Genomic DNA, 23692 nt, shown 5'->3' on the forward strand with positions numbered 1-23692 from the left:
GGGTGAATGTTGAAAACTGTCTTTGCATATATTTTTTAAAACAGAAAAGAAAAAAAAATAAAATCCATGTTATCTAATGAGATTCTGAATTGTAGGGAAGCTCAATTTGGACTTGGAGTCAAATCCTCTCTCTGATACATATTACCTATGTGAACCATAAACACATAATTTAACTTATCTAAGCTTCAGAGAAGAAAAAGTTTATTTATTATTTTTTTTAATTTATTGCTGAGGCAATTGGGGTCAAGCGACGTACCCAGGATCACATAGCTAGGAAGTGTTAAAAGTGTCAGACCAGATTTGAACTCAGGTCCTCCTGACTTCAGGACTGGTGCTCTATCCACTGCAATATCTAGCTGCCCCAAAGCAAACATTTCTATAAACATAGGTTACTATTGTCTCATTTATCTTAACAACAATCCTTTCTATAAATTTGGATGGAGCTGCTACACCCCATTTTCTATATATTGATTATATTTACATTTTCCCAATATTTTCTGCGTGTTTGGTATAGCTAATAATAATAGCTGGCTTTTATAAACTACTTTAAAGTTTACAAAGCACTTATAATTTTATTTGATTATCACAATTAAAGGGAGTGTGCTATTATTATCTCCATTTTACATATGAGGAAACTGAGGTGGAGATAAGTGAAATGACTTGTGCAGAATCACTCATTAAGTGTCTGGGAAGAGGGGCAGGACTCAAAGTCCTGTGACCTATTTCCAATGTCACTTAATTGATTCTATGCTTTAATCACTGATGTCAAAGCTGGAAGTCATTAAAAAATTCTAGATTCTAGGAAAGCCATGTTGTGATGTTTATAATCTCTTCCTTGGAAAGGCTACACATTACAAAGAAAGGACCCTAGAGAGAGCGAGCATCTCCCTCCCAGGATGTGGCTGCTTTTTGTTTCCGTCCCCAATCACATGATGTGGTTTGGCCCCAGCTCTTTTTGATGACAGTTTGTGCAATCTTGCATTAACTCAGTGGCTGTGGGTGAGCCACCCAGCCCAGCTGGGCAGCCGGGATGGCCTTGGGTTCTGGAATCCTGAAGATTCTTCTTCTTTTCTTAAGTAAGTAGCAGCAGTAATAGCATTGCTTGCCCCTTCTGCAGAAGGCTATTTTCAAGAAGTCAGTTTGATTCTTGTTGGTTTGCCTCAAATTCTACAACAGTCCCACTTCTTCCTGTTTACCGAAAAAGGCTCTTGATGTAACTTAACTAAAGTCTAACTGTGTTAATTTACTCAAGAGAAGGCAGGTGAGCCTGGGATTGGGGATGGGACTCTTCATAGGATGAAGGGAGGGTTGGATGCTTCTCCTCATTTATGACTTCTGAAGTTTTCAATTGACATATAAACTCATTACGTCCTGGGTTTTTTTGTTCTTCAAATTTAAGCTTGAGCTGCCAAATATAGAATTCAAGGTTGTTATGAGGTTCAGTTTGCACACTTATGAAGTCTGGGGAGCTGTGCAATGCCCTTAGTTGCTCACTTTTCATAAACTAGTCCTTTTTTGCATGGAGTATTTACTAAGAAATGTGAAAGCTAGGCTTATTGAAACATTTGTTTAAAATAGAATTATAGATTATTAGGCTAGAGAAGGACCCAGTGGAAGAGTTTTAGCAAGGAAGGTAACTGAGGCTTTACCCCAGGTTGGGATATTTAGAGGGTACAAAAATTTAAGCCATGAACCCCTGCAAAGTAGAAGCTTCTACTTTCCCTTCTCCCTCTCTCGGTTTTCCCTCCCTCCCTCTTTTCCTCTCTTCCTCCCTTCCTCCTTCCCTTCTCTTTTTCCCTCCATTTTTTCCTTCCTCCCTCCTCCCTCCCTTCTTCCTTCCCTCTCTTCATTTCTTCCTCCCTTCTGTCCTTCCTTCCTTTTTCTACTTCTTTATTTCTTTCCCTTTTTTTCATTCTGTTTTTTTTTTCATTTCTTTGTTTGTTTGTTCATTTTTTCCTTTCCTAGATCTCTCTGTTTCACTGAGGCTCAAAAAATGACCACTCATAAACCTAATTGGAACTTTTTGCCTCCCTTCTTCCAAACTTACTTTCAGAAGCTCACCATATTGATTTTGGACTTGGCGTAAATACCTGATTGATGTAGCCCATTGAAACTCAGGATACTTGAACTTGAATCCAGGCTCACTTTTCCAATTACTGGTGACTACAAACGTGCACTAGCACATGAAAGCTCTACTTCTTTCTATTTAACCAAGCTGCCTCCAACACTCTGGAGGAAAGTTACTATTTCGGTTGTAGGTAAGAAAGGGAAAATATCTTTTTACTCAATGCTAGCACCCTAGAACCAAGCCCTGAGCACCCTATCCCTAGTTATAGCTTTGAGTCCAAGATCCTGCTAGGTGCTTACCTGGTTCAAATCCTTACAGTATTTCTTGCTAGTTATGTGGTAAGTCAGATAAGTTAGATAAGTTACATTACTTCTTTAGGCCTCAGGACCAGAGAAGAGAAGATATAGGTTCTTGTTGGGTATGGAGAGAACAAATGGCAACCTGTTTGCTCCCAGCCTTTGTTCCATAAAGAAATCTGTAACTGATCCTGCCCTTTGCTATCTTCTCCCAAAGGCTTTTCTTTCCCTCTATTCTTTCCAGAAAAACAAACAAACAAACAAACAAACCAAACCAAAAGATCTGTTAGGAAGTTGCTGTTGTTGTTGTTATTGTTGTTGTTGTTTTAACCATGAAAAGATGGAAGCAGCAGAAAGAAGAATTAAATTCATTTTTATGTTAAAAGCAAAAAATCATCATTTTTATTCTTAGATTATCAGTCTTGGCAAAAAAAGAGATTTTTTTTTGACAGTTCCTTCCCCTTATAAGCATAGAAGAAACAACACTTATTTTAGCCTTTTGTAATCTTATGAACCCAAGAGATCTTACTGCCCCCAAGATTCCTCTTCTCTTAGTAAATGTTCTTTTCACTCTTCTTACCTCTTCCTCACTTTCCCTTTCAACTCAATATCTGAAGATTTTTAACATTTTCAGGGAAAAACAAAACAACAACCCATCTACAAAATCAAGAAACCAAAGAAAAAAAAATTTAAAAAACCAGTTCTTAATTCTGAGAAAAAAAATTGTGTCCCAGTTATTGGGGAGTCTGAAAGCTGAATTTAGCTATTTGTTTTAGGCCAGGAAAGAACTCTCTGAGTGATCTCAGCTATATGTTTCTGAAGGCATGACTTATTGAACAGAATATAAGCAGATGGAACATAAAATCTCAGACCCATTTTGTGTGCATGTACTCACGTTTTCATTGGAAGAAATTCTGCTGGAGTCAACAGGTGGGAGAAGAGAAGGATTGCAGAGCTGTAAGGAAAATGGGACCAGCTCAGCTTTGTGCCAGATTTAAATGGTGTTGACAGCATTTGTGACTCTTCAACATTATAAAGATAATCAATACATTTTGTAAAATTCCTACTGTGTTCCAGACAGAGTGCTAGGTGATGGGTCTACAAATGTAAAGAATGAAGCATTGACTCATAATGATCTTACATTCTAATGGGGGAGACAACAAATACTTAGAAAAAATAACATGAAGAATAAATATTGTCTCAAAAATCTTAGTGCAGATTTTTTCAAGAGAGACTGTGTAAAGTTTTGCATCTAGTTAGCAATAATAATTTAGTCAAATGAGACAATACCAGATGACCCGCTTGGGATGAGCCCCTATTCCCTCCCCATTTTAATTAGAGTATACTTTTTAATCCTTTGTCTTGGGCACAACAATTTCTAGATATGACTAGGTGAGTACCTTTGGGGAGTTCTACTCTGCCCAATATTTTTCTATATTTCATCTGACTTTTCGGTGCTCAGTTTATAGTCTCTGCAATACAAATATGATCCAGAAAACTGAAGCAAATGAAGAGGCAAAGCTTTTACAACTTAAAAACTTTGCCTAGATAACACCCAAGGACAGTCACATTCTTTGAAAAGCATATACACTAACCTCATTCCCTCTTACTAGTGGGAGGAGATTTTAGTTGTGGAATAAAGCAACACATTGGTGTACCCAATACTATTGATGTGACCTTGGGTAACTTACATAATGTGTCTGAGGTGGAACTTCCTCTTATGAAAAATGAAAAAGCTGGTCTGAGTGACTTCTGAACTTCCTCCTGGCTTCAGATCTCTGGTCATCATTTGATAACATCAAGCTACACTTGGTAACTTTTGATTCTGTCATGTTAAAGAAACCTGTAACATACAGATCCCCAATTAAGAAGCCTCTTGTACCTGAACACATGGTCCAACAGATTTTTCTTCAGTAATTCCCAAATTCAATCACATGTGCTTTGATGATTAAAGCTACAAAAAATATTTTCTCTTTTGCCCAGACTCCCAGAATCCACACTAGACACAATTGCTATATCTTTGATTAACTTTTGGTTCATTCAAATGGTCTACTTATGGTTCCCTGAAAGACAAGCCTGATTTCATCTTTCTATATTGTCTAAATAAAATATATGAGCAACCCAGATACTTTCCAGATAGGAATCCCAGATACTTAAAAGATCATCACTAGAAACAAGAGAGAGAAGTGATTTGTTTTGTGGCATAAATGCCCTAGTGGCATTTAGTGGTTTCGTTTTTTTTTTTTTTTTTTGACAATTTCCAGCATTTAATCTACATCTCCCAACATAGGGTCAACCTTTATAGGCAGAAACTGAACTAGACAGATTTGTTTATAGTAAATACCCTAGATCACTCACTTAGGTTAGTCCAGAAACCATAGGGGAAACCTCACTAACTTATGAATCAATCAAACAGTATTTATTAAGTCTTATTATTTGCAAAACACAGGGAATAGGAAGTGAACAAGCATTTATTGAATACCTACTATGTGCCAGGCACTGTGCTAAATGCTTTACAAATATTATTTGTAAATTCCTCATTTGACAAATGAGAAAACCAAGGCAGAACCAGTAAAGTGACTTGTCCAGTAAGTATCTGTGGCTGACTCCGGCCAGACTCAGGTCAATCCACCTCACTACTTAGTTGTACTAGATGTGATTAAGTATAAAGAACAAAACAATCTTTCCTTAAAAAAAAAAAGAAAACAACAACTTATTTTTTAATGATCAAGCTAACTCCTTTATTAATTGCTTCCGACTTATATTTTGTCTACACAAATGCATGTTTTCGAACTAATTTTTATTCTTTGGGAATTTTATTCTTTTTTGTTGTTCTATACTTGTCTTCCCCACAAACTATAAGGAGGGATAAATGACTTTGAAGGCAGTTACTTTTTATACAAAAACCTACAGATGTCTAAGCTGATTCTGAGAAATCCTATAGGAATTTCTGGAAGCTTGGGGGTGAATGGTCAAGGTAGGATCCGAATCTTTCAATGCTTTAGGTGAGATGGTTAAATGGAATTTTTAAAATGCTCTCAATGAGGTCATGTGGTGCAGTGGTCAAAATTCTGGACCTGATTTTGGGGATCAGAATCCAAACTTTGGGCAAATCACTTAGTTGTAAAATGGAAGTTAATAACCTCCAAAGACCTCTTGCTTTAAATCTATATTCTTAAAATAATTGCACTTCAAAGGATTTGTTACCACACAGTTTCACACTATTCTTAAAACTTTCCATCATCCTTAGCACCTGGGGAGCTTATCCAGCTTTTAATAAAGCCCCGGAGAGTTGTTCAGTGTATTCCTCCAAGGCTTTATACAACTATTCCCTTTCTCCTTCTACTTAAAGACTGAAGAAAGATGAGAGTGAATGTTTATTTTTCACTCTATCCTGAGGAAAGATCTTCTAATTCCGAGCAGTCAGTATTCTACCCTCCATCTTTTTAGAAGTCAAGTGATTACCCTCCAGGAAGTCTCCATGGACTTCAATGCAAAATCTCCCAGAGGCTAAAGAAGGGTATGAATATTGCATGAATAACAATAACCATTCTACTTAGCATTTATGTAACACTTTCTCTTTCCACTGGGCTTTACAATCATTATTAAATTATTCCACAAAACTCCTCTCTCCCTCTTTCTTTCCATACACAAGAAGAATACTATTATTATTTCTGTTAGGAGAAGAACTACTTGGGGAATTTAACTTAAAGGTTGAAATGCACTACAATCCAAGGATGCATAGGATGTAAATTAGGCAGACTGCAGAAGGATGACAATGAACTATACAATACTGTGATCCAAGATAATTCCAAACGACTTGGGATGGAAAATACCATCCACATCCAGAGAAAGAGCTATGGAGACTGAATGTAGATTGGAGCTTACTATTTTCATTTAATTTTCCCCCCTTTTTTCTGATTTTTCTTTCACAACATGTGACCAATATAAAAAAATTAAGCATAATCTATATATATAATCTATATTAGATTGCTTGCTATTTGGGGGAGGGATGACATAAGGGAAGGAAAAAGGAAAAAATGGAAATCAAAAATCTTACAAAGATGAATGTTTAAAATTATCTTTACAGATAATTGGGAGAAAAATAAAATGCTGTTGAGTGAAAAAAAAGAAGTTAGAATTATAATTAAAGTGGTGTGATAGGGCTTTGTTTTAGGGTGCTTCCTGTCCTCACTTTCTTACCAAGTCTTGGGTTTCTAATCCTTGCCTTCCATCCTATTTCTATATTATTAGTCTCTTAGGGCTCTCCTTTCCTCCTTTCTCCTTCTCCCATCTCTCCTATTTTCTCTCCACTTCTCCCTCCCCAGAGTCTAGGAATGTTAACTGTGTTATAGGGATTGATGCTAGATAATTTGAGAGATAAACCACTCCTTTTCCCCAACATGATCTGACCCAGAGTTGATTGTCCTTTATGTAGGAGCTTCCCTCTGGACTGATGGGTGAAAGGAGTTCTTTGCTTGGTTCAGGTCTGGCGCTTCTTTCTAAGAAAAACAGGGAAAAGTTGGAAAACTCTACAAGGACTAAGCCTTTTGGCTTTTTGTCTGGTGCTATGAATCTGATTGCTCTGTCGAGATGTTGCTCTCCTTGATGAGGGCTCCAGCTCCATAGCAAAGCTTCATTTTTCAAACACAAAGGTTACCTATTCTCAACAAGGTAGGTCCTTCCAAATTAGAGTTGTTGGATACTTACTCTTATTAAAGTGACTTGTGGTTTTCCATGTTAATGTTGCCTGCATTGTAAATCATGATCTTTTTCACAAATACACAAGTAAATAGCCACAGGGATAATCAAAAGTGTCATGAAATCACTCGTAATTTATGGGAAACAATGTCCTGTCCTCCAGGGCTTCTTAAACTTTTCCCCCTTAAAACCCCTTTTTTTCCAAGAAATTTTTTACATGATCCCAACTACATAAGGGATATAAAATAGGAATACAAATACAAAATTAATTGATAATAAATCATAAATTCACGACTCCATAGTAAGACCCCATATGGGATCATAATCCACAGTTTAAGAAGCTGGGTTGTAGTGGATAGAATATTCTAAATCAAGAGTTCACTGGTTGAAATCCCAAGCCATCTATTTTCTACCTGTGCAACCTCTGGCAAATTAATCATCTTTTCTAAGCTTCATTTATTGTTATCTGTGAAATAAAGAGTTTGGGCTAGATCATCTCTGAAATCCCTTCCAATTCTTTAATCGCCATAAATGAGGGAGATCAAGTTCTACATGAATCTCCAGTATAGAAGGAGCCACCTAAATCCCTTTGGCAAGAAAACCCACAATTGTCTAAATGGTTATCCACAAACCCATCTAGATTGACCCTTCCCTTCTTGGATCATTCATCCAGTATGAAGGTAACTTAGGTTTAGAACTTATTCCATTTGGATGGGCTGCTACAAAAACACCACAGAGCTCTCATCATATTGATTTATTAGGTTGAAAAATGTATTGATCCACTTGCATTATGTGAGTTTTTGAGTATCTTAATACTGACGTGTGACTCTTTAAGAATTAATTAATAAAGAATGAACAGAAGTTTTTATACAGTGTGATAGCCAACCACTGTTGTACTTTTCTAAATATTAAATTCTTTACTAAATTAAATTGTTTCCTAAATTTTGGAATAATATTGATAATGATGATGGTGATAGACATATAGGACACCCCAAAGGATGCTGAAATTTTAAGTTTTAATAACTTAAAGTACTAACACTTTGAGTATTTAAATATTACTAATTGCTTTAATTTATATATTTAATTTAATTTATAATTTACTACTTATTTAAGTGTTTACTGCTTAAATAGTAATACTGTTAAAGTTTTAAGCTTCAATACTTCAAAATTACTACTTAACCATTAATATTATCTAAGTTTTAAGTTTCATTGAGCTTTAATACTATTTGTACTTAAATTTTATTAAAGAGTATTGCTTTCATTTAAAAATTGAATTTATTAAAAATTTTAAGTACTTAGATACATAAGATTATCAAATATTGTGAAATAGATGAATTGAATGAAATCCATGAACCAGCATAATGAGTAAACTTCAGAGCCTGCCTGAATTTCCAGAGGGCCATTGCATACTGAATGATCCCTATTATTTGCACCATTCTTTAAGAAAAAAAAAATTAAGGAACTTCTTATTCTTTTATGTTCAGGGCAAGCTGTCAGTGTAAGAGAGTGACTGACTGTTGCCCTTGTTTGACAGAAGGGGATGAGGAATTCAGAGAAATGAAGTGATATCAGAGGATTGCAGGTGAATTAAAAAAAGGAAGACATACTGGCTATCACCAAGTTCAGTCTACTCATTTTACAGATAGGGAAACTGTAATGTTCGGGGTCAAGTAAGAGAAAGAGGCAGAACTTAACATTAAAAGTGAGGGGTTTGTTTTAAGATCTTCCTGTTTGGCCTGTGATTAATGAGATGGAATTCCTAATAACCTCAAGGCTAACTTTCAGAATTAAACCAAGCAGTGGAGACTCCAGGTGGATCAAGCCTCAATCCTGCCAGGGTGTGTGTGTGTGTGTGTGTGTGTGTGTGTGTGTATATATGTATATATATATATATATATATATATATATATATATATATATATATATATATATATATATATATATATATATGTGTGTGTGTGTGTGTGTGTGTGTGTGTATGTATATATAACAATAATTAAATTTTAAGTATTAAAATTTTTAAATATTAAAAAGTGAATTTCAGTTAAATGAAACCAGAGACTCTCTAAAAAACTCAAAGAAGAGGTTTTTTTAATTTTAATTTTATATAATATATATACATATACCCTTTACCATTAGCTACCTGATAGAGAAGTCGAAACTTAGCTTTGTCTCTATGTAACTTTTCCTTTTTTTTTTTTAATTAATTTTTATAATTATAACATTTTCTTTGACAGTACATATGCATAGGCAATTTTTTTTTACATTATCCCTTGTACTCCCTTCTGTTCCGAGTTTTTCCCTTCCTTCCCTCCACTCCCTCCCCTAAATGGCAGGCATTCCCATATTAAATATCTTATAGTATATCCTAGGTACAATATATATGGGCAGAACCGCATTTTGTTGTTGTTGTTTTGCAAGGGAAGGATTGTATTAGGAAGGTAAAAATAATCTGGGAAGAAAAACAAAACAAAACAAAACAAAAAACCAATGCTCTCAGTTTACACTCATTTCCTAGTGTTCCTTTTCTGGGTGTAGCTGATTCTGTCCATCATTGATCAATTGGAATTGGATTAGCTTTTCTCTATGTTGAAGATATCCACTTCCATCAGAATACATCCTCATACAATATCATTGTGGAAGTGTATAATGATCCCCTAGTTCTGCTCGTTTCACTCAGCATCAGTTGATATGTCTCTCCAAACCTCTCTGTATTCGTCCTGCTGGTCATTTCTTACAGAGCAGTAATATTCCATAACCTTCATATACCATAATTTACCCAACCATTCTCCAATTGATGGACATCCATTCATTTTCCAGTTTCTAGCCACTATGAAAGGGCTGCCACAAACATTTTGGCACATACAGGTCCCTTTCCCCTCCTCAGTATTTCTTTGGGATATAAGCCCAGTAGTAGCACTGCTGGGTCAAAGGGTATGCACAGTTTGATAACTTTTGGGGCATAATTCCAGATTGCTCTCCAGAATGGTTGGATTCTTTCACAACTCCACCAACAATGCATCAGTGTCCCAGTTTTCCCACAGCCCCTCCAACATTCATCATTATTTGTTCCTGTCATCTTAGCCAATCTGACAGGTGTATAATCATATCTCAGAGCTGTCTTAATTTGCATTTCTCTGATCAATAGTGATTTGGAACACTCTTTCATATGAGTGGAAATAGTTTTAATTTCATCATCTGAAAATTCTGTTCATCTCCTTTGACCATTTATCAATTGGAGAATGGCTTGATTTCTTATAAATTAAAGTCAATTCTCTGTATATTTTGGAGATGAGACCTTTATCAGAACCTTTAACTGTAAAAATTTTTTCCCAATTTGTTACTTCCCTTCTAATCTTGTTTGCATTAGTTTTGTTTGTGCAGAAACTTTTTAATTTGGTGTAATCAAAATGTTCTATTTTGTGATCAATAATGGTCTCTAGTTCTCCCTTGGACACAAACTCCTTCCTCCTCCACAAGTCTGAGAGGTAAACCATCCCATGTTCCTCCAATTTATTTATGATTTCGTTCTTTATGCCTAAATCTTGGACCCATTTTGATCTTATCTTAGTATGTGGTGTTAAATGTGGGGCCATCTATGTAGCTTTTCCAAAGAGGTATTTTTTAATTTGCCTCTTTGTGCTGGATCTGATCTATACGGCCCATTTTGATCAAGATTTTTTTTCCCCCAAAAGGCTCAGTTGAAATCCAGATTCATACCACCTGAAGGCTTCTGAGGGAGTCAAATCAAAGTATACTATTTGGCTTTTATATACATTTTGAATTATATGCATACATTATCTTTCCTCCAGTAAAACATAAACTCCTTAAAGGCAAGGTTTGTCTCGTGTTTATATTTGCCAATATGTCTATTATAATGACTGACATGAGAGGTACTTAATAGATGCTTTTATTGCTTACTACCAGGGCCTTGGTCAAATCACTTAACTTATCTCTCTGAGCCTCATTTTTTTTTCATTAGTAAATTTAGGGAGTTGGACCAGATAGTCTCTAAAGCTCCTTCCAGTTGTAGGTCTGTGATCCTATGGATTATGACAGTACCCATCTTAGGATGCGGTGTTATGGTGAAAATAACAATTCAATGTGTTCCAGACCCCTAGGGATGCTTATCTTATGTACTTCGGATTGAAATCTCAGGTCCAAGGGCTCCAGAATTAGTGGAGTGAAGCACACATGATGCCTTGAACAATCCCCTTTGCCACATTAGCTCCTTGGCAGATATTAATGGGTTATGTACCAACACATTTTCAAAGTGTCCTGGATGATAAAATAGACTTTCTCATCATTGGCCTAGATAGACAGGCTAAGAGAGAATACTGGGAAGGATGAGATTTCTAGTCCCTCCTTTTTTTCTTTTTTGTTTATTAAAGCTTTTTATTTTCAAACCACATGCATGGATAATTTTTCAACATTATCTCTTGCAAAACCTTGTGTTCCAAATTTCCCCCTTCCCCCCATGTCCTCCCCCTAGATGGCAAATAGTCCAGTATATGTTAAACATGTTAAAATATGTGCTAAATTTAATAAATGTATACATGGTTATATAATTATTGTGTTGCATAAGAAAAATCAGATCAAAAAGGAAAAAAAATCAGAAAGAAAACAAATTGCAAGCAAACAAAAACAAAGAGTGAGAATGTTATGTTGTTATCCACACTCAGTTCCCATGGCTCTCTCACTGGGTATAGATGGCTCTCTTCATCACAAGATCATTGGAACTGGCCTGAATCATTTCATTGTTGAAAAGAGTCACACCCACCAGAATTGATCATCATATAATCTTGTTGCCATATGTACAATGCTGTTCTGGTTCCACTCATTTCACTCAGCATCAGTTCATGTACGTCTCTCCAGGCCTCTCTGAAATCCTCCTGCTGGTCATTTCTTACAGAACAATAATATTCCATTGCAGTCATTTACCATAACTTATTCAGCCATTCTCCAGCTGATGTAGCCCTTTATTTTTCTTAGTGACTAACAACTTTAGAAGATACTTCTTCCACTAGGTTGGCTTTCAGAATTATCACATTTTCTTGGTCTTTAGGCCTTAGTACAGTGCCTGGAACATAATAAAAACTTAATAAATACTTGGTCATGGATTTATCGATTCATTGGACATGACCAATTTTTATCACAATCTAATAATAAAGTGACTTTTCTAAATTTTGGGTAAGAACAGTTGAGAAGAAGAAGAAGAAGAAGAAGAAGAAGAAGAAGAAGAAGAAGAAGAAGAAGAAGAAGAAGAAGAAGAAGAAGAAGAAGAAGAAGAAGAAGAAGAAGAAGAAGAAGAAGAAGAAGAAGAAGAAGAACAAGAAGAAGGAAGAACAAGAAGAAGAAGAAGAAGAAGAAGAAGGAAGAACAAGAAGAAGAAGAAGAAGAAGAAGAAGAAGAAGAAGAAGAAGAAGAAGAAGAAGAAGAAGAAGAAGAAGAAGAAGAAGAAGAAGAAGAAGAAGAAGGAAGAAGAAGAAGAGGAAGAAGAAGAAGAAGAAGGAAGAAGAAGGAAGAAGAAGAAGAAGAAGAAGAAGAAGAAGAAGAAGAAGAAGAAGAAGAAGAAGGAGGAGGAAGAAGAAGGAAGAAGAAGAAGAAAGAAGAAGAAGAAGAAGAAGAAGAAGAAGAAGAAGAAGAAGAAGAAGAAGAAGAAGAAGAAGAAGAAAGAAGAAGAAGAAGAAAGAAGAAGAAGAAGAAGAAAGAAGAAGAAAGAAGAAGAAGAAGAAGAAGAAGAAGAAGAAGAAGAAGAAGAAGAAGAAGAAGAAGAAGAAGAAGAACAAGAATTCTGAAATTTAAACTAGCTCTTTGTAGTCATTCGATCTAAGAAGGAGAAAAGTCAATGAGTAGCACTTCTTGGGGCCCTTGGCCCACTTGGCTGTGTGGTCATTACAGATAAAAGCAATATAAACAGAAAAGCAGCCTTCAACCAGGGAAAGAACACCATGAAAACCAGACAGGCTTTGGATGGGAGAATGTTTTCATTATTAATAAGATCCTGCAGAGTTCTCCAGCCTTTCACTTAGGAAGTAGAGATGCATTTCTTATTTCAAAAACTCTGCAGGATTGGCCAGCCATGTTGGTGCCAGGGAGTTACATGCCATAGGCACCTCTTTACTTGCTCTGTGATTTTCTTTTAAAATTGTTTTTAGCTGCTGGCAAATTCAAACTTGGAAAAGGAACAAATGCCCTTATAAAAAGATGCCTAAAATAGCATACATAAATGGGAGAGGTCTCAAAGAAGGCAAAAAACCCCACCTCTTTGACCTTCCTCTTTCAACTTCTCCTTAAGGAAGCTTCTTATCTGACTATTCAGTCAGAGGCCTGCTGAGCTCCTCTATTAGGAACTAGTTTATTTATCCTTTCATATCTATTATTCGATCTTCTGGCGGGAACTGAGTTTTACTGAGTCTTCAACCCCCTTCAACTAGCAGTATCAGCATTCTCTTAATGGTAATACTGGAGACTTGAGGACTAAGGAGAGTAATTGGTGGAAGGTTTTCATTTCATTTCCAGTATTTTGCCCTTTCCTTCTTGAGTTACTGATTGAGTTACTATCCTTCAGCATAGTAGATAATAGTGGGATTGAAGTTGGAGGACCTGAGTACAAATTTGGTCTGTAAGCTTTCCATATTTTTGGAGGGATTTTCTAAGAATCATTCATTTTCTCACCAGTTAAAATAAGAGAGTTGGATTAGATAACATGTTAAAGGTTAGTCCACCCCTGCTCAAAAAGTTTCAATGTCTTCCTGTTGTTTTTTGGATATAATATATCTTCCTCAAAAACAGAGGATAGAAAGAGGAAGATATTTTTGGCATTTAAAAGCCTTCATAACCTGCTGTCCTATCTTTATAGTATTGCCATATTGCTCCTTTTTGCATAGCAAGCATTCCAGCCTTTGCTCACATTGTCCCACATTCATTGTATTTTCTTCTTATATTTAGTTTCCTCAAAAGTTCAACTCAACTTCCACATTTTTCAGAAGAATTTCCCCAATCCTCCCAACTACTAGTGACTTTCCTCAAAAATTTTCCTTCAACTGCTTTGTGTATATTTTTATATTGGGTGTCCCAAAAGTCTCAGTACAACTTGTTTTTATTGTTGTCTGTTCTTTATTCTCAAAGAGGACTATGACATCAAGGAAGTGAGCCATAACTTGCAAGTGAATTGGATTTAAGTGAGGATGAGCTATACAAAGTCACCAGCTCCACTTTCTCCTTCAAAGCCAGCTGGGCATAGTGGCCAGATATAGCTCAGGAAAACTGGAGATGCCCCTGGATGCAGTGGAAGACCCAACACCACTGACTCCAAATCCAGAATTCTTCCCCCTACATTTTTCCATGTTAGTCAAGTCAACATTTATTTAATTATTAAGTATTTACCATTTGTTCACATTAGATTAGATCATGTAAAAAATAGGAAAAAAATAGAAAATGAGGTCTTTGCTATTAAGGAACTTACAACTTGTTTGGGGAGATAAGGCATATAACTAGAGAATAATAGAAGGAAGTAAAAAAAAAAAATCGTATTTTCGAAGGTGTGGCTCTGCCTTAGGCCTTTGTAGAAAGGAGAGTATTTGCTAATTTACATCCAGCCAAACTTTCCATCTCCAAATCTATTATCTTATGACTATAATAAAAATAAATACTAATTGTGGCTGGATGTAAATTAGCAAATACTCAGTTATAGACCTATAAAAACAATAGTTTTTAGCCAGGATGTTTATAGAAATATATTTCTGTGTGAACATCTTTCTTTATGTATCTGAATCTCATTCTGATTTCAACCAAACAGGGACAAGCAAAGGGCAGGCAGCAGATACTACACTAAGCATGTGTTCACCATATATGTGGGAAAATTTCAAACATGAATGATTCTCATTTATCATCGTGTTGCTGTCAAATTAATTGACCCACTTCTTCCTTCCTTTGATAGTGTTTACTCATGTCTGACTGTATGGCCCCATTTGGGATTTTCTTGGGAAAGATACTGGAGTGATTTACCATTTGTTTCTTCAGCTGATTTTGCAGATGAGGAAACTGAGGCAAATAGGGTTAAGTGACTGGTCCAGAGTCATATAGCTAATAAATGACTGATACTCGATTTGAGCTTAGGAGGATATGAGCTATTGGGTAGGTATCATTTGTTATTGTATTATAACAGAAGCCAATTGGGTGTATTGGGGAAAAAAAATGCTGGCTTTGGAATCAGAGACTCTGAATCCAAATTCTGCCATTATTATTTATTAATTGCATAACCTTGAACAAATCACGTAGATATCTTCGACTTCAAGTTCCTCATCTGTGAAATGAGGTCAGATTAACTAATAAACTCTTAACATATAATAAATTTCAGGATGCCCATGAAATTGGATGAGGAAGAAAATTGCATTTCTATTTTCACTAATCTCTAACTGAAATTTAGTCTTTCCTTCAATTATGAATGTAGGCAACAAATTACAAAAGTATTGGCAGGATTGGTGAATTTCTCACGGTAGAAGTTGCAGCTATTTTCTTATCACATTTCCGTTGCTGTATTTATCTTGAAATTTTTTTTTTTTTTGTGGTCATTACTACTTAGAAATTGTTATACTTATTGTTTTGACTAGATAACACATGATCACAATCTTCTTCTTTATATTTATAATCTGTATATCAGTCATTGATTTTTCATACTGTGTGGTACAGAAATGGTAAGGGGTCACCATTTAATAAAAAAGCTGGAGAGATCTCTAGAGAAGCAAAGCAAAGTTTATTATACATTCTCATGAGAAGGGCGTCCCACCCATGGAGCAGACAATCTAAGGGAGGAAGCACCTTTTGGCGCAGGGTTAACACTTTTAATCCCTAAGGCAAATACCCCATCTTACCACTGACCCTCATCCTCATTGGCTGAGGATCTGACATTCTAAATGGGAGATCTACCCATGAAATTGAACTTGACCAGTAAGTACACAGTTGCTCATATTTGACTGAAATAGGGAGAAAATGATGTCATGGGAGGCTAGTAGGAAGGGGACTTAAGTATGCCCTTAATTCAATCTTCAAAGTCCTTCAGGCCTACTCAAACTCTGAGGTAGATGAAGCCTTACTCGATTTTCACAACTGTCTTGAAAGATCTTATCTCATCTCATTCAATACTAATATATGTATTATATAATATTATTATTTGTATATTTGTGCTTTGGTATTTGTATATTGTGTATTTGTATACATATTACATATATATACATACATACATATATATATATATATATATATATATATACAAATAAAGTAATACATATGTATAAAATGCATTTAAATATAGTCGGGTTTCAGCAGATTGTCAAAGACTTTTTAGTGTCACAGATCCCTTTGGAATAGATGTTTTCTAAAGTCCTTTCCATCTCTAATTTTGTGATTTTAATTTCTGAATAGAATATCTTTGTCTCTCTAATTCACACTTCTTTTTTCTATTACTGAGAAAGGATTCCTTGCAACATAACACCTGTCTACTTTACTTCCAATGTCTTGCTTATTCCATAAGTATTGAATGAAAGAAGAAAGAGGGAATGAACAATGAACACAAAAAGTTCCTATGTACATTCTCAGACTACCTTTCACTCCACGTGCACAAAGTGTTGTTTGCTTCAGGGTTTTTTTGGACACTCACCAGGTTTTCTTGATAGGGGTCAAAAAAGACAAGATGAATTGTAAGAGAGATTAAAATAAAATTTAAATTGCACTGGGGAGAAAGAGGTAAATGTTTAGGGGAAATTAGAAAAGACATTAAATAGGGGATAATAGGAGATGATACCTGAGGTGAGCTTTAAAGAAATTAATTATTCTAAGAGGTGTGTGTGTGTGTGTGTGTGTGTGCACGTATGTGTTTGTATAAATGTGGTGAGTTGGTAGTCCAGTGAATTCCATATATGGAACATTGCTTATTGAGTAGACTGAAGGCTTTCTATCTATGTGAAGTTGCTAAGAAAGATTGGGTATAGCATAAAGTATATGAAGTAAGTCAGTAAGATGGAAACCATACGTGGAGAGTTGAAATACCAGGAAAAGAAATTTGGATTTTTAGCTTCTTGCCTTTCCCTCCAGAAAAAAAAAAAAAAATTCATAATAACATCATGAACAACCAACATGGTTGAATTCAGCCATTTGTCATACAAATTTGCATTGCATTCTCTTCTTCCAGATAATAATTCTCATTCTTCCCTTATTAAATTCCCCAATTAAATAAGTAACAAAAGTCTTCAGCTTTGCCAGATCAAGAAATTATTTTATATTACTTAGTTCAATTCCACCCCAAGTTCAGTAGATCTAAAACAAACAAACCTGTCATCTTTTCCCTGAAACCTATTCCTTCTGCATTCTTCCCTGTTTCCAATTGCATTCCCACCTCTTTCCAGCATCCATCTTGATAGCCTCAAACACCTGTGACTCTAACCCTTTCTTTCTCCCCCTCATTTAGTTAGTCACCATGTAGTATTAATTTGTCTTTGCCATAATTCTTGAATCCCTTTCTCTTTAGTGTTTCTATGGTCACATTATAAAATCATAAATTTAGTATTGAACTTAAAGTTCATCAAATCTAACCTCCTTATTTTACAGATATGGAAACTGAGACCGACCGAGATGAAATGCAGCATTATATAGCTAGTAAATGACTGAAACACAATTGGAATGCAGGTTTTCCTGGCTCCAAGTCTACCATGTTTTCATTGCAACACAACACCTGTCTGCTATACCTACAATGTCTTGCTCGTTCCATAAATATTGAATGAAAGAAGAAAGAGGGAATGAACATGAATATTATCATGTCCATTTTACATTTGAGTAAACTACAGCTCAGAGAGTTAGGGTCATAAAACATTATAAGTTTTGGACTTGGAATCACACTCACATCTTCTGCACTAATGCCAAAATTCGGCAGCATTTATAAGGACTTTAACTCATGGACTGCTTGGGGGACAGCATGTTGTATGTTCTGCTGACCAATTTGTTAGTGCCTATACATTTTGCTCCTACTTTGCAGTGCCAGGGGAAATAAGTGCCTTGGGTTATATAGCACAGAAGGGACTCCCACACAACTAATGAATCCAAATAGAATGACCTGAGGTTGTGAGGATGGCTCTAGTATCTGCATAATTGATTGTTATCCAGAGTCTCATTACAACTCCAGGGGTCAGATTTTCTGAACCCAGGTTTTTAAAAAGAAGGTTATGAGGAGAGTTGCATTTGGGGATTTCTCTCCCAGAGGAGGAGAAAGGATGTCTTAATGGATGGTGTTATTGGGCTAATGGTGGAATTACAAGAATGAGCAATATCTCTATATACAATTGAACAAGTAGTAATGAAAACATTTTCCCCCAACTTTCTACATAAGAAGAAAGAACTGCTTTATTGAATCAGACCCAAGAGATAGAGCCTAAAATATCTTTCTAATGTCCCCTTTCCTTTTATCTGTTTATCAGTTTCCTCATCTGTAAAATGAGAGGCCTGAAATTAATAGTCTTTGAAATCCTTTCCAGTTTTAAATTTATGAATCAGTGACTGAGTCAGTGATTCCCAACTTTTTTGGTCTCGGGTTTCAAAAGAGCTTTTGTTTAATTGGGTTACATGTATTAATATTTTCTTATTTGAACTGAAACACATTAGTATTATTATGAAATACTTCTGACTTTACAGATTCCCTAAAAGAATCTCAGGTATCCCCCTGGTCTAGACTTTGAGAAATGCTGATCTAAGTTTTATTGTGGAAGGTTATGATTCTCTGCCATCAGTCAATCAATCAACCAAACTTGTATTTCCAGTGCCAAGTATAGCACCTGGCACTGAGAAGTTGCTTAATAATTACTTGTTGATTGACTGAAACAATTACTATATTCAATTGAGCACCTACTATGTGCTAGGTATGTGGAAGACACAAAAGCAGTAAAAGATTCTGCTGTCTCTACTTTCTAGAGAATCCAACTAGAGAAATAAGACATGAAATACTCAGGGCCCAATAGTACATACTTTCCAGCCTTTTGCAGTCATAGAAGTCAGTCTCAGTGCCTAAAACATACTCTTGTCTCATTTTTACCTTAGTATTTTTTCTTCATGTTTTAGCTTGCAAGTGTCATTTCTATCTAGGATTCTCTCCATTCTTCCCACAACAATATTTTCTCTCTCTTCAATTTTCTTAGTAGTATATAATTAATTGTGTACATTTTTGAAGAAAGGAACTATCTTTTTTTTTTTTTTTTTTTTTAATTCCTTTTTTCATTTCCAGGACCAAACCCAAGGTTTTGCATGGTGCTTGGTTGGTTTGTTTTGTTTATTTTTTTGGAGGCAATTTGCCCAGAGTTAAACAACTAATAAATATCTGAGGTTGGATTTAATCTCATGTCCTCTTGACTCCATGGCCAATGCTCAATCTAGTATTACTCTCTCACTTCAGAGGAAGTGTTTAATAAATGTTCCTTACATTGTACTTTAGGAGGCAGTAGCATGTGGTAGTGTATGTTATACTGCTGGATGCTATTACCTCCTATTAAGAAACACAAGATCATAGGTTTAGAGTTGAAAAGAACCTCAGAGATCTATTAGTCTCCTCTTCCATCTTATAAGGGAAGCAACAGGAGTTTAGGGTAGTGGGATGGCTTGTGGGAAGTCACATACTTAATTTGGAGAGCACAGGGATTAGGATTGAGCTTTAGGAAGATTAACATATTGTATAGTTCATTATGGGTCTTCTGGAATTTTGCTTGGATATTACGCTAATCAGAATTATAAAGTCTTTCAAAGTTAAAGTCTACAGTGTTGTAGCTATTGACATAATTGTTTTCCTATTTCCATTCCCTTAATTACATCATTTCATACAAATCTTCCTAGGTTTATTTCAAATCATTTCTTTCATCAATTCTAACGACAGTATTGTATTCCATTATCTTCATATATCAAAATTTGTGGAATATCATGGTGGCCGGAAAAGAAAAAAAAAAAAAAAGAAAAATAGGAAAGCCTTAGGCTATTGAATTAATGGTTATAATGGAAAAATTATGCAAGCAAAGAACCCATTCCCAGTGGATTAATTAATAAAATGTCAAAACAACCAGTTGAAAGGAAAGAAAAATTTATTTAACCCCCAAGTTGTTTGGGCTATAGGATGTCTGACATGCATCTTGAATGAATTTTAAAATGAATTGATTCACTGGCTTCTTGTTTTTCTTTTATGAGAATACTTCAATTTGAGTTAGCCATATAATACACAATCTTCTCTACTGTGTAAATAGTGAAACCTATTTAAAATATTAACATCGAGAATGGAGAATCATGGGAAATAGGAGACAAGACTAGTATCCATAAAACCAGCTCACTATATTGTATCAGATGTTTATAATAAATATGGATAGGACTGGATTTAAGGTGGTTTGGCCTAGAATCTGTCCAAAACTATATTCTAAAAATCCATGAGACAATTAGATTAAATTACTATCTTCTTTTGCAGATTTTGGTGGAGTTCAGGTGCTGGCAAAAGGAAAATCTACTGGTGTGGAAATAGGTAGGTCCCTGACGCAGGCGTTTTTGTTATCTGTGGAAAACAAGAATAGGAAAAATTAAACAAAACACTGAAATCATAGTGAAACAAACACAGTGGAATGATTTGGGGCTTATTTCTCTCAAACAAGCACACATAATGTTATGAATTTAAGGCTGTAATCTGTGATCTGAAATATTCATAGAAAAGATTTGGGGAAATGTTGCTAGACATTCCAGGGAGTGGTGCTACTTAGGTAAAGTTGGAGCAAAAAAGGGGAAAGTTGCTTCTGAGAAGGTGTCACTGTCTCTGTCATTATCCTCTCTTCTTTAGCAGTGAGTCAAAATGTGAGCTCTTTGGGGGCAGAGAATAGCTCTTTTCTTTGTACTCTTATCCATCCAGTAAGGCTTTTTTTCTTTTCTGCTCAATATGCTTGCTTAATTGAATTGAATCTATGCCTTTGTTTACCCTTTTCCATGTCCATATTTATAGATTGGCTTCTTCCATCTCTACTTATTGAACCCTCCCCTTCCTTGAGGATCTTGTCTAGATGTCACTTCCTCCTTAAAGTCTTCCTGTATGTCCCCTGCTCTCATCTGAAAGTGATTCCCTCCTTAATAAAGCTCTATCTGAACCTCTCCTTTGAACATGATTATTTGTATACAAGTCTCATCTCTCTTACTAAATTGTAACCTTTTGTTTTTAAACTTTGTATTCCCTGGGCCTAATAATGCTTTGTAGGTAGTAGTTATAAAATACATGTTTATTTTGAATTTGAGATTTTTTTGCTTTAACATCTTTTAAAAGCACCGTGTATCATTCTATCTCTTATTCTTATTGGAACAGATTTTTTTTTCCCCATCAAGCACTGGGCCTAGACAATAGATGAAGGGAATGCAGAAAATAAGGGATATATGTAGAAAAAGTACTAAATAATAATTACAAGTCACAAGGATACCAAAGGGGAAATTACTAACTTGCTTCTAATTTTGCTTGAAAAGACTAAAAGGAGTAATAAAAAATAGTTACCATCTATATAATCCTTAATATAGTTTTTCATTTGATCTCTCCGATAATTCTATAAAGTAGATGTTATTGTCTTTATTCTACAGATGGGGAGAAACTGAGGCTGAGACACATTAGGTCATTAGCCAAGAGTCACAAGGCTAGTAAGCATTAGAGCAGTGGTCCTCAAACTTTTTAAATAGGGGGCCAGTTCACTGGGGAGGGCCGGACTATAGTAAAAACAAAAGCTCACACTCTGTCTCTGCCCCTCAGCGGCAGCATCTGGCCCACAGGCCGTAGTTTGAGAACCCCTGCATTAGAGTCAAAATCTGATAGATACATATATGTGTATCAATATCTACATCTACATGAATATGTACATAGTTTCCATTAACAGAATTGCAGTCCCTGAGAATTGGAATTGCTTTAGCTTTTGCCTTTTTACTCTCATTTCCAAGTGGAGTGCCTGTCATATAGTGGACACATATCAATTGAAAAATTATTAGGGAATATTGGGGCTAGACTATGAAGAGTCTTGCAGATGCCATACTAAGGACTTTAAGGTTAAGGTTTAAAGACTAAAATTTTTAACAGTTTAGTTTAAAGACTAAGGTTTAAAGACTTAATCTTTAACTGATGGGAACCACTGAAGAATTTTGGGCAGGGGTTAATGTGTTAATAGCAATTCTGAGCAATCTTTTTATTTTCTATTTTCAGAAATCAAATATGCCATCATTGGAATTACACTGGGAATCATTATCTCCGCTGGTTTTCTAGCACTGAAGATCTGTATGATCCGAAAACATATGTTTGATAATGATTCCTTAGGTAGGAAAAATACAAGCTTTTGTTTTACTCAAGGGGGAGTTTCTCTGTTGCATCCCTATAGCGGTTCTCTGTTCTATAACTGTATTTGTAAGAAGAGAATATGGGAACCATTTGGTTTTAGGGAAATATTTTCCTCCAAGGTTCCTTTTAGGCTTTCCCTATTTCAAAAACATTTTGGTGCAGTGTCTCCCAAAGTCTTCTGGGCACACAATATTGTTCTCTTCAGAGTTGAATCTTGAGTGAAAATCAGAGTATTTCTTCTTTGAGATCCAAACCCTACATGAAGCACGGCATTGTTTTAGAATATCCATGTCAAGGACCCATCCATTTTGCTTAAATAGCTCCAGTGGTGTAGAATTCACTACCTTACAAGACAGTTTACTTTTCCCTCTACTTATTTTCAATAAGTATTATTTTCAATTCAATCATTTTCCTTATTTTGAGTGTAAACCAGTCTTCCTATAATTTTCCCCAATGGTTCTATTTGCTCAGGTCAAAACAGATTAACGTTAATATCTTTTCCACATGACAGTCTTTCAAACACTAGAAGATAGATATCCTTCCCCTCATCCCAAATCTTTTCCTTTTTTAGGTTAAACATTCCCATGCCATATTCTAATCATCCTCATATGATAAAGTAAAAAAGTTGCCAGCACTCTCCTAGTCATCTACCCACCACCATCAAGTAGTAACCTTTTTTTCCCACTTCCACCCAGTCACACCCTAAGGCTAATTGATTGCACATATAGTTTGGATGAGATAAGAGTCAACTACTCAATTCTTTCCGGTGAGTATTGGACCCAACAAACCTTATCTGCCCTGAAGATCTTTCCCCACTCCCTCAATTGGACCTAATGATTAATCTAAGGACTAGTAAGCCTTACAGTCTGCTGCTCTGTCACTGACCTCTAAGGTCTTCGAAGATTTACCACCTTCCTTTATGCCTTACAGACTCCTTTTCCACTGTCTTTGGACTTATTCTAGCAAATTGAAGACCCGTGGTCCTTAACCATCTGTTCCTTTGTATAACTTTTAGAAACTTGAGGCTTTTCTATCCACCTTTTTTATTATGCTTGGTCCCTTAGACTGTGAAATCTTTGATAGTAGAAATATCCTATCTTTTTCTATGTGTACTCTAGAATTTGGTGCATTTAATCAATGATCTTTCATCCTTTCATTCATTAATCCACTCATTCCCCTGGATGTACTTCAGCTTATCAATGCCCTTCTTAAAACAAGATATCCTAAATTGATTACTCTACACTAAAATCACTC

The 23692-nt window shown here is 35.6% G+C and overlaps 1 protein-coding gene across 1 annotated transcript in view; it reads left to right on the forward strand.

Moving 5' to 3' along the window:
- Positions 1-974: 974 nt before the first annotated feature.
- Positions 975-23692, forward strand: part of TMEM273 (transmembrane protein 273) — a 44547-nt gene continuing 21829 nt past the window's right edge. Inside the window, exons 1-3 of the mRNA XM_074296107.1 lie at positions 975-1076; positions 20555-20608; positions 22307-22417. Coding sequence (XP_074152208.1) covers positions 1031-1076; positions 20555-20608; positions 22307-22417 — 211 coding nt within the window. The 5' untranslated portion in view covers positions 975-1030. The remainder of the gene's footprint in view (positions 1077-20554; positions 20609-22306; positions 22418-23692) is intronic.

Source organism: Sminthopsis crassicaudata, chromosome 2 (genome assembly GCF_048593235.1).
Source record: "Sminthopsis crassicaudata isolate SCR6 chromosome 2, ASM4859323v1, whole genome shotgun sequence".
Lineage (NCBI taxonomy): Eukaryota > Metazoa > Chordata > Mammalia > Dasyuromorphia > Dasyuridae > Sminthopsis > Sminthopsis crassicaudata.